The sequence below is a fragment of the Henckelia pumila genome, chromosome 1, assembly GCF_033568475.1.
Source record: "Henckelia pumila isolate YLH828 chromosome 1, ASM3356847v2, whole genome shotgun sequence".
NCBI classification, from domain to species: domain Eukaryota; kingdom Viridiplantae; phylum Streptophyta; class Magnoliopsida; order Lamiales; family Gesneriaceae; genus Henckelia; species Henckelia pumila.
Genome location: NC_133120.1, coordinates 70,347,255 through 70,358,845, shown reverse-complemented (window position 1 = coordinate 70,358,845; position 11,591 = coordinate 70,347,255). Strand labels below are relative to the sequence as shown.

General features: G+C 35.4%; 1 protein-coding gene across 2 annotated transcripts; it reads right to left on the bottom strand.

The window, feature by feature from the left end:
• Positions 1-3,173: 3,173 nt before the first annotated feature.
• On the bottom strand, positions 3,174-9,047 carry LOC140887694 (ATP-citrate synthase beta chain protein 2-like). Of its 2 annotated transcripts, none has more exons than XM_073295133.1 (17): positions 8,821-9,047; positions 7,597-7,715; positions 7,372-7,474; positions 6,696-6,761; positions 6,488-6,611; positions 6,256-6,390; positions 6,044-6,104; positions 5,859-5,935; positions 5,504-5,659; positions 5,279-5,407; positions 5,062-5,194; positions 4,848-4,975; positions 4,630-4,735; positions 4,409-4,485; positions 4,259-4,329; positions 3,603-3,887; positions 3,174-3,485 (listed from the first exon to the last, which is right to left on the bottom strand). In XM_073295133.1, the coding sequence occupies exons 2-17, from the start codon at positions 7,694-7,696 to the stop codon at positions 3,410-3,412; spliced, it is 1,827 nt and encodes a 608-aa protein (XP_073151234.1). In that variant the 5' UTR covers positions 7,697-7,715; positions 8,821-9,047; the 3' UTR covers positions 3,174-3,409. The 2 variants fall into 2 exon arrangements, with proteins under 2 accessions (XP_073151234.1, XP_073151226.1); XM_073295125.1 differs by having other exon boundaries at positions 8,884-9,047.
• Positions 9,048-11,591: the final 2,544 nt, after the last annotated feature.

Genomic DNA, 11,591 nt, shown 5'->3' with positions numbered 1-11,591 from the left:
TGCCTGGGTTTTGAATACCACTGATGTGGGCCACTGAGGTGGGCTTTGAGTGCCAGACCTGCCCGGGCTTTGAATACCACTGATGTGGGCCACTGAGATGGAATTTGAGTGTCAGGCCTGCTTGGGCTTTGAATACCACTGATGTGGGCCACTGACGTTGGCTTTGAGTGCCAAACCTTCCTGGACTTTGAATACTACTGATGTAGGCCACTGACGTGGGCTTTGAGTGCCAAACCTGCCTGGGCTTTGAATACCATTGATGTGGGCCATTGAAGTGGACTTTGAGTGTCAGACCTGTTTGGGCTTTGAATACCACTGATGTGGACCACTGAGGTGGACTTTGAGTGCCAGACCTGTCTGGGCTTTGATTTGACCACGAATGGCATGGTGAGTGCCGAACTGATCGGGCTTTTGTGGTTTTCCAAGCTGTGTTGGGCTTACAAAGTGTCATGTCGTAGAGTAGGCCTTAGTTCTAGATTGCATGCTCGATATCATAAAATAGGGTCTTACAGTGAGATTGCAAGACCGATATAATAGGATTGGGTCTTACTGCTAGATTGCATGCCCGATGTCATATTATTGGGCCTTACAGCGATATTGCATGCCCGATGTGATATAAATGGGCCTTACTGCAAGATTGCATGTCCAATGACGTAAAATAACCCAAACAAAAATACATGGGAAGAGAAGTCCAACAAATTTGATCCCAAGAAAACAAACATGTTATTTTGATAGTAGAAGATGCGTCAGAATATTATTAATAATGATAATAAATAAAAATTTAATAATTTAATTCAAACATAAAGATGATTGAAATACTTATCTCGTTCATGTGTTGTCGATGACATGACTTTGGATGTATAGCAAGATAACATCTTCTATTATTTGATCAAAGAACCGACTTGATGTATGAAACAAAAATTGATCTCCACCGTCCAGAATGTGTGTCAAGATGTTTTGAACTCATGATAAAAATTTCAAATAATTTCAACGGTTAGATTTTTCAGAATGAATTTTTCAAGAACACTGCTCAGAAACTATGCAAGCAGATTGTGTTGTAGCTCGGCGGTCTGAGCCACCTTTACCAAAGTCCCAAAATTCCGATCATGATCTTCACCATGAAGATACTAGATAAAATAATTATAAATACTCATGTCAAATTTTAACTCGATCCGACGGTTCAATTAATTCCAATCATTTTCGCAAGGTTCTGATGCGCAAGCCATGCAAAAATATACAGAAACTGTGCGAGTGAGCAGCTTCTGTTCGGATGTCAAAATCCCATCGTACAAGACTACATTCATGATATCCACCGTTTAGATCCTAGAAAACATATTAATAAATATGTATGAAAAATTTGAACTCGATCCGACGGTTCAAATAATTACAATGATTTTCGCAAGGTTCTGATGCGCAAGCCATGCGAAAATATACAGAAACTGTGCAAGTGAGCAGCTGCTGTTCGGAGGTCAAAATCCCATTGTACTAAACTCCATTCACGATCTCTACCGTTCAAATCCTAGAAAAATATTAATAAATATGCATGCAAAATTTGAACCCGATTCGATGATTCAATTAATTCCAATGATTTTTCCAAGGTTCTGATGCGCAAGTCATGCAAAAATATACAGAAACTGTGCGAGTGAGCAGTTGCTGTTCGGATGTCAAAATCCCATCGTACAAGACTCCATTCACGATCTCCACTCTTCAGATCCTAGAAACATATTAATAAATATGTCTGCAAAATTTGAACCCGGTCCGACGGTTCAATTAATTTCAATGATTTTCGCAATTTTCTGATGTGCAAGCCATGCGAGAATCCGAAATTTGTTTCTTCTCTTGTACTCACCATCTTAACCCTTTGTTTTCAAATTTCCACAGACGGCGCCAATTGATGAGGTCAAAATTTTACCTCGGTTCGGTCTGGTAGAATGGATCCTCCAACTACTTTATGAAGCAGGTCGGGTCGGGTACCAATGAACTCTGCACAAGCAACAGCTAGGTTGGGGGGCGCCGAAGGTGTTTTCGGCGTGACCCCTCCGATGCCTAAGTCAATGTTTTGAAGGCTGAGGGTATGATGAATACGAAAATAACAGAGTATGAGTGCGTGAATGTAAAAGTGAGAATGAATGATGATGAATAATGAATAGTGAATAATGAATGAACACAACCATAACAGTACCTGTATTTATAGGGAAAAATAGAGTAAGTTACTTAGTCGAGTTATAACATGTCATATACTAGGGCTCTTCATCCATTGGACCCTTCTTAAGTTTATCTGTATCTTGTGAATATTTGAAAAGATCCAAACTTATCTCATATATATCAGAGTCCTACTTGAACTAGAAAAGGATACCTGCGGCCCATTAGAAACAGCCCAGGTCGGCCCATAATGACCAGCCCTGGTCAAAGTCCAACATAGCCCAAACTGGGCTGGACCTTGACATATTGGGCCATATCGGATAGACCTATTATAAACGGGCTCGGGTTGAAATATTTTCTCGGGATTACAGTATGTTTGGATATGGTTTTTGTAAAATGTTTTTTTAAAAAATATTTTTGAAAATGTTTTCACCATGTATAGTTTTTAAAGAACACTTGAGAAATGTTTTTAGATGTTAATTTGTGAAAGCAAAAGTGCACAGTATTACTTTTGAAATGTTGGACGAGGTGAACCAGCATTCCTATCCCATCTTCTTCTTTGATCTTGGGGAAGCGTTTGCAGCGAGGTAGGAATATTTTTTTATAGAATAGTTGTCCGAACACATTTATTCTTAAAACAACTTTTAAAATATTTTACAAAAAGTTTTTAAAAAACAATTTCAGAAAAAAGTTTTATAAATACATGGTCAAACAAAACCTAAAGTTTTTGTGCGGCTTCATGAAAAAACTTCCAAAAAACTCATACGCCCAGAAGTTGTTGAACAAAAAACCATTAGTATTGCTGATGACTTAATAGCTAATTTGGCATCAAACTCCCTAGTTTAGAATGAGATCTCGGGTTCAAGCCCTATTATAAGAAACACTCGATTGAACTCAAAATATAAAGAAGCCATTAATGGCACCAACGACATTACAACACAAGAAACCAGAAGTACAAAAGCTACAGCCAGGACTGATGAATTAAACAGATTAAAAGAGACAAGAAAGTGTAACATAATCACATTCTTTCAATCACTAAATAACAGTCCAAAGTTTATTTGTTCCTGAACAGACAGACATAACATCTCTTCATAAATTGCACTTGCTCGTTATTGTTAAACCTGACAAAAGTGCTCTATCTGCTCTCTACCAGAGTAAAACTAAATTAACAACTGAAAAATCATCACATGACAATTAACTTTGATCAATAGCGAGCATCAGACGCTAGGCAGTGAACCAAATCGAGCCATTTTGGTGCTTAAAACCATTACTTTGTGTAGAGAACGTCTTCCCAAGGGTGACGATAAAGTGGCTGCTTCAGTCTCTTCTGATCAAATGTATGCCTAAGTTTCAAAAAGTTTCAGACAGTGTTAATGCATACCGAGGGATTTAAGACAGAAATTTTTGACAGGCAACAGATTGATAAATGGGAAAAGCATTTGATGAATGTTTTAACTTACCCGATTAGACCAATGGAACGAGCAAGAACAAAGAGTCCGTTAAGGTAACCAATCCCAACAATCTCATCAATTTCTTGTTTTGTGAACATTCCGCTGCCTGCAAGAAGATCCAAGAATAGGGAACCGATGGCACCATCAACGTTGAGAACCAGGTTGTTTGCTTTTGAAAGGGTGTAAGTCTCCACTTCAACAGCGTATTCCATGTACTTCACAGATGGGAAATTTGAGCGTGCAAATTCTTGCAGCAACTCTACCCTCTTGTCTCTGTTATCGCCCCTCTTGATTCTATTACCAAAGACAGATGAAGCATTTGTCAGGGATTCCACATCTTTTCCGTGAAAAACATCTAATGGTTAATGAGGTTTGTGAAGTTTTCTTATATAAAAGACCAGTCTTTTGAGGTTTTATGGTCTAACAGTGTACCAAGATTCAGGCTTGAATTGACAAAAATGAGAATTATGACCAAACGCTGGAAAAACCAAGGGTCCAAATTCTACATTATCCTCAAGTATTGCAAGTATTATCATGGGAATATCAAAGAAACTTGAGCAACAAAAAAACAAAATAATTTTGAATACACATTCTTTTTGTGCCCCATAATACACACACCCCAAATAAAGAAAACGAAGAGTTTGTACTTTCGAGGATCCTATTACCTGTGACCAATGCCAGGTACGCGAATGCCCTTCTTTTTCATGCTTTCCACAAATTCATAAGGTGTAAGACCCTGATATGCACACCATGATGGGGAAGAAATTAATAAAGAACATTGGAATTTCTCATGTAGAAGCACAAACCAAACTCACCTTGTCATAAGCATCCTTAAAGTATCGAGCAGCATCATCGACAGCCCCACCAAAACGAGGACCAATTGTCAATAAACCTGTTTTAAAGGTGAAGTCATGTAACCGCATAATCAAGAATTAAGCCTCAATGAATCCATTGTTTTATCAAATGTTTGCCTTATACCACACATATTGCTCATACATGTCACACTAAAACGACACTTGAAGAATCTGTAACGCACCAGAAACAAGACTTGATACCAGGTCTTTTCCTGCCCTAGCCGTCACAATGGTGTTGTGAGCACCAGACACACATGGACCATGATCAGCACATAGCATGATGCAAATCTAGCAAGTCAACAGCATTTTTTAGAAAGATTTTGCAAGTACAAACACTGGATTTGGACAAGGAAAATTGAATGATAAATGTAAAGTCGCGTCAAAATTATGTCGAACTCACTTCAATAAAACGTGAGCAATAACGGGGAAGGCTTCTTTTGAACCACAATAAAGAAATAACATCACCGACGCCTAATCCCTGTTCAACAATGGAGGACATGGGGACGCCAGCATATGTTGGTTCTTCCCCTGCAAAAGTGTAACAGGCCAATTCCAAGCATTTGTATGTATTTTGATTTATTATAAAGCTTGTGATTAATGGGAAATGATCATACCCCTATCATCTGAAATGGTGGAAATAATATGTGTTGGAGCCCGAACTTTTCCGCTCTTAATTGCTGTATTAAGATCCTCCGGGATTGGAGGAGGTGTAACCTCCTTCACAGCAGAAACTTTCCCCCCCTCAACCTAATAGAAAGCATCCCAGCACTTAAACAAAAGAGTACCTTAAAAGAATCATACAGAGTAGTTCTTGAAAATCCAGACGCTAACCAGTTTCTCGAATGTTTCTCTGATTGAACCTTCAAATGCTTCATATGAAGTGGGAACAACAGCTCCCACCTCTCTGAGTGCTTGATTCTTGGCCTGAGCAGACTCCATCTCACCACCACTCTTGGCCCCCTGATGTTAAATAAGCAAACAAAATTTGAATCGCTGCCTATTTAATCAATCGCTTCAAATCAGGTTGAAAAGTGAAAAATAGGTTTATTAGCTTACAGCATGACCGAACTGCACTTCTGATTTGAAGAGGCGGGCACAAGTTCCACTGACCCAGGCAACTACAGGTTTGCTGATTTTCCCCTGTTTGAGGGCCTCCACTAAGGAATATTCATCACGCCCACCAAGTTCTCCAAGAACAACTATCATTTTAACCTGAGTTTAATCCAAAAAACAAAACAAGATATAAAGTTTCAGAATCTCTCGCAACTCCAAGAAATATTCAGCATAAATTTGATATATCCCATGGTGGTGTAATGCAACAATAAGGAGAAACTTCATAACCATATGCAATTCAGAGACCATGTTTCCTTGAAGGAAAACGAGAAAAAAATCAGATTTTTTTTCTTTCTACCTGAGGTATATTGTTAAATCGAAGCACATGATCAGAAAGTGTGGAACCAGGGAACACATCACCTCCGATTGCGATACCTACCGTTAACAATTTGTGTCACGTTTCAATTTTCATCACGCGAGATTTAGGAAAAGGTGAGTTAACATAAGTGAAGTAGAAAAAGGTGCAAGATTTCACATTCCAACCTTCGTAAATTCCATCCGTGACACGAGCAATTGTGTTGTATAACTCGTTAGACATACCACCCTGTAATAAAAACAGAAACACTCTTCCAAGTTAAACCCGAAATAAATAATTTAACACCTGTGACAGTTAGATCGGTGAAACAGAATATGTCACGATGGCAAAAGAATCTACATGGTATAATATTGAAAATGCAGAAATTAAGAATCCTCACAGATTTGGAGACAAATCCAACAGATCCAGGCCTGTATAGTTTGCAGTGAATGATATTATCAATTGTTCCAGCAGTATCACCAATCTTAAAGGCTCCAGCTTGAATACCTCCAACAGTAGCGGGGCCAATGACGACCTGAAATTTGTGTGGCGCGTAAGAAAGTAGAATCAATATAATATCATATGAAGTAAAGATTGAAATACTAAGTAAATATAATAGACAAGCAAGCTACCTTATTGTTTGCCTTTGCATACGCAATTAATTGCTTGGTGTCTGATTCGGGGACACCTTCAGCTATAATGGCCACAACTTTGATTGTTGGCTGCTTGAGAGCAGACATGGATGAAGCAGCAGCACTTCAATAATGAAATCAGATCTCTTAAACTTAATGAGCAGCATGAAATCTTCGTGTGGACTATTTGAAAATGTAGAAGACATACCTTCTAAATGATGCAAAGTTAATGAAAACATCAGCTGTGGGATGTGCAGCACTTGCAGCTTCAATACTGCAAGGAAGAATAAATTTGCAACTCTCTTCAATGAATATTGATGCTGGAAAAGACTCCAGATGTTTAGGCAACATAAAGTCATAAATTATTATACTAATCATGAAACTAGTGATTTTTTTCTTTTTCTATGTTTTTAACAGTGTTAATTCCGAAACTAGGGCCTAGCTGAAGTGAAAAGATCTGAATTCCTACTGGTCTCGTAGAATTACTTAGCTTAGTTAGGTACCATATTAACAGGCCTGAGAAAATCCCTGTATGGCTTCTTCGATTTCTCGATAAAGAGAAATATGACCAACGGTTCTCTTGCAAGGTAAAAGATGATGTATTACCATTTACCACAGGCCAACACTTGACATTTCAGGAAAAATGCGGAGGAAATATAACCATTTCTATTAAAGGTGTAACCTTTTTTGTAAGTGGTTTCCATTAATATTCCATCAACATAACGGATTCGCCAAACAAGAGAAAAATGGACAAAAAAAGAGAGAGAAATTGATGTCGGCAACACCGACTACCTATTACTACATCAGTAGAAAAGTTACTCCTTCATAGCACTAAATCATAATGAGAAAAAAATAAACGATAAACATGAGAAAGTAAAATGTACGTCGAATGAACTGGAATTGCAATTTCCTCCTGACCAAAAAATAGCTTCTGAAATCCCTCAGAACCAGGATTTATAATTCCAGCAACAGAAGGTTTTTCTCTTCCTACATTCAGCAAACACAGCATAGAAACAATTAAAGCAAGAATCAGAAATCAATCATCAATCCCATCACCATACAATGTCTCATTAAAAGCTGCATGAGCACATATATCACACTCATATTACCACAAAGGAAGTCAAAATCAAGCATCCGTTGTATAGGGAGTTGCTTGTAATTGTAAAATAGTGCTTGAGTCGATTTGGAGAAAAGTTGTCCGGTTGCCATTTTGTAACCCGTAACACTCCTGAATGCAACAGTATCAGTATATAAACTTGTATGTGACCAAAAATAACAAGATACAGTGTAACCAAGATTGAAAGCAAAAGATTCCTCGCCATTGACAAATCATTGCTCAAGAAATCCGTCAATGATTTGGTGATCTTTTCCACACGTGATTAACTCAATGACAAGTAGGCTCATTTTTTTTAGCTTCTGAAAATCATATGATCAGGCTAGAGTATCATTTGTTTTTAACAACCATCATAGTATTCCTAAATTGTAAATGACTTTTTCCTTGAGTGAATCCCAATAAGTTACAAAAGACACGATCAAAAGTAGAAGCTAAACGCCACATCAACGCTACTACAGATGCTGGCAGCTAAAACCGTGTACTATTCATCAGCATGAGATACTATACTTGAAAAAAATGAGGAAGGAATAGATCCATATCAAAATTTCCAAGATCTGGCAAACCTTTTTCCTGCATTTATCACTTCTAATAATTTGACAAGTTCAAGAAAATCATCACCTTACATAATTCTCACCTCAGGGGTGACGCCGAAAAGCTCTAATGACATATTGTGGTGTTAAGAGATATTCTAGGCTATGGTATTTTACTTTAAACAAGAAACTGAAACATACATTCCTCGTAACCAGGATCATAATCGAAATTTAAAACCAAAAAACAAAAACAAAAACAAAACAAAACAAAACAAAATTCCCAAGACCAACTGAAATGCAACAGGGGAGATTAAACCAAAATCCAAACCAAATGCCAAACTAATCACAATGGTGACACACACCCTTAGATCTTTCCGTAATATCCCAGAAGTGAGAACAATGCACGTTCTAAAACTCAAAAGCTCGCATTTTTTTTCTTTTCATTTTTTTTTTTGGTGTCAATCTGAGTGACCGTTAAGCGAATAGATCTACCAATAACCGAATTTCAAAACCCACAATCCCAAACAACAGATCAAGACACTATTCCTCTCACAAATGGAAAAGAAAAACAAGAAGACTGGATCACAATGACTCAGAACCATATCTTCAAAAACATACCCACATGAGAATCACGGACAAAAAACAAAATGACTGAAGAAAAAGGATCAAAATCATCCAATATCACATACCCGCCTGATTCAGAAACAAGGGTAGGTTTGAAAAATGTGAAACAGTCAAAAAAATGCACCTACCTTTGAGGAAGGAGACACTAGAAATATTAATGTTTTTTGTAGCACACATTATTAGTGGGGGAAGTAGTGAATTTATATAGAGAATCAGCTGGTGCATTGTAGTTAAGAGAAGGTGAGCGCATGCCCAATTGGGCAAAGATTCAATTTTTTTTCCGATTTTCAAGAGTCAGATGTTTGATCAGATTGGAACTCACGTGGCAATCTTACAGGTAGCTCACATAGGTGAGGGATGAGGGGGTTGGTCCATATTTGCTCATACTCAATAAAGGTTCACTTTTTTAAAACCTAATAATTTATTTCTTTTTTAATAAAGATTTTTATTATATACCGATTTACAGATTATTTTATAATATATTTTAATTAAATATAATAATTTATTTTTTATCTTTACTAATTTATTAAATATTGTAAATATGGTCTTCAAAAAATATATACTTCTAGATTAGGATTATGATATTATCATGTGATTACATCATAATACCAATGTGCTTACTATAGATAGGCTTCACCACGGTTTCGAACCATGGCTCCGATTCCGATGAAAAATGAAACTGTCGCTCGAACACGGTTTGGTTACTGTTCGAACCGATTTTAAATTTAAAGACAATTTAAGATGAATATACAATTTTGGTTCCATGGTTTCGTGAAACCATTGTCGGGTCTAAGTGTCTAACTATAAGTCCCTTGTTTGATATTATAAATCATGAGATTAGTATTTCTTGGTAAGAGGTTAATGCACATACTATAATTTTTTTTTTCTATCAGGTAATTTTTGTGTAAAAATTAGATATTATATTAAAATAAAGAACTATTTGAGTTCCTTTTACTAGATTTCTTTTTCTTTTAAAGAAAATTGAAACGATTTCTACTTTTTAGTTGAAGGAACAACGAAAACAAATACCAACAATTTAATTGATGTCATCATGCCAATATAAAAAAAAATGTCTCCAATTTTTTCCATACCATCATCGAGTCCTTTATTATGCTTTTCTTTCTTTCTTTTTTTCCATAAAAAACATTAAATATACACTCCCTCAAATAACTATTTGTATTAAATGTTATTATATACTATGGCATTTTAAATTTCATACTAATTTAAATGTAGTAATTTTACATATAAAAAAAATGGGTTAATAGCATATACCACTATTGTAAAATCTCGAGATTGCTAAAAACTCTCTATAAAAAAAATTATCTATTAATTCCCTGTGTTTTAAAATCTTGAGCACATACATCTCCATATTTTTAAATTTTGAGCATTCACCTCCTTGTACGTACGCGTTATCAGGGGTGCTTATGCTTAAACTTTGAAAACACAGCGATTTAACAGTTACAGAGGGTTTTCAACAATCTCGTGATTTCACATAGGTAATGTATGCAATTAGCCTTAAAAAAATAATGCATGAAATTAAATACTATGAATATGAAATGTATCTTGTAAGTTGATCTAGATGGACTTTTTGTTCGATTAAGTTGTTAAAGGGGAGAATTACAATTGGTTCTTAATCTAATATGTTGGTATTTTTTCCTCATATTTGATCGCTTTTTCAAGCCACGTTTGGTATCAAAAGTCAGTCCAGAAAAGCATTTTTTTTAAAAAAAAAAAAGTGTTTTTTTCCGTTAATAAGATGTTTGGATGACCAAATAAGTGCTTAAAAAAGCACTTTTAAAGTCAAAATTAGAATTTTTTTCAAAAGCAAAAAATTATAGCTTTAAAAAACACTTTTTTAAAAAAATATCTACAAAATCCAAACGGACTAACATATCATTGGAAATTAATAACATGACATCAAATATCGTTTATGTTGCATGGATTTGTTCATGCTATCGCTTATCATATGGTAGTTTCTCGAGTGTTTAATTCAAGAGTTATAAAAGACTCACGTATTGTTTTCTTATTTAATATATATATAGTCTGGATATATGTGAAAAAATACACGAGACTTTGAATTAAGAGTTGAGACGCTACTGATCAGATGGTAGTATATTCAATATTGATCCATCCAATGCTGCATGTGCGGATGTGTGCATCCGTATATATTTTGTGTGTGTAACTTTTTTTCTATGGGTAACTTTGAAATAGGTACCTAAGCCATACAAAAGTTTTATTTTAGTATCCAAACTTATTTGTTTTGAAAATGCCCTTGTCTTTTAATCATTATTATTTCATGAATTATCAAATGTGAAATCGGATTCAAAATCTGATTCACTTGATTCATCAAGGTAATAAATATTTTTATCGTCTGATGAACATTCAATTGTTTCAATTGGATAAAATCCAATAGTGTATAATTCTTATAAAATTTTAACTTTATTTTTCTTTTCGTTTCGTTTTGGACATTCGTTTGCATAATGTCATTTTTCATTGCACAACCAACATGTGCAATTCTTTCCTTTATCTTTTGGGCAAGGTGGTTTTTTGTTATCAAGTTTTTTATAGAATTTTCTTCTATAAGGTTTTCTGAAGAAATTCTTTTTGAATATCTTTTTCTTATAAGGAATGAATTTTCTATTAAATGTTTTATAAGGTTTATTAGGTCTATTCTGTTTTTTTTGTTTTAGATGTTTGTGTGGCATGTTTGTTTTACAACCATATTATTTTACTGTAAATTTTATTTTGTCACAACAAAGTTTATTATTTTTTTTGTAAGATTTGGATATTCTTTTATTTAACGTTACTTCATGATATCTCTTTGTTATTATATATT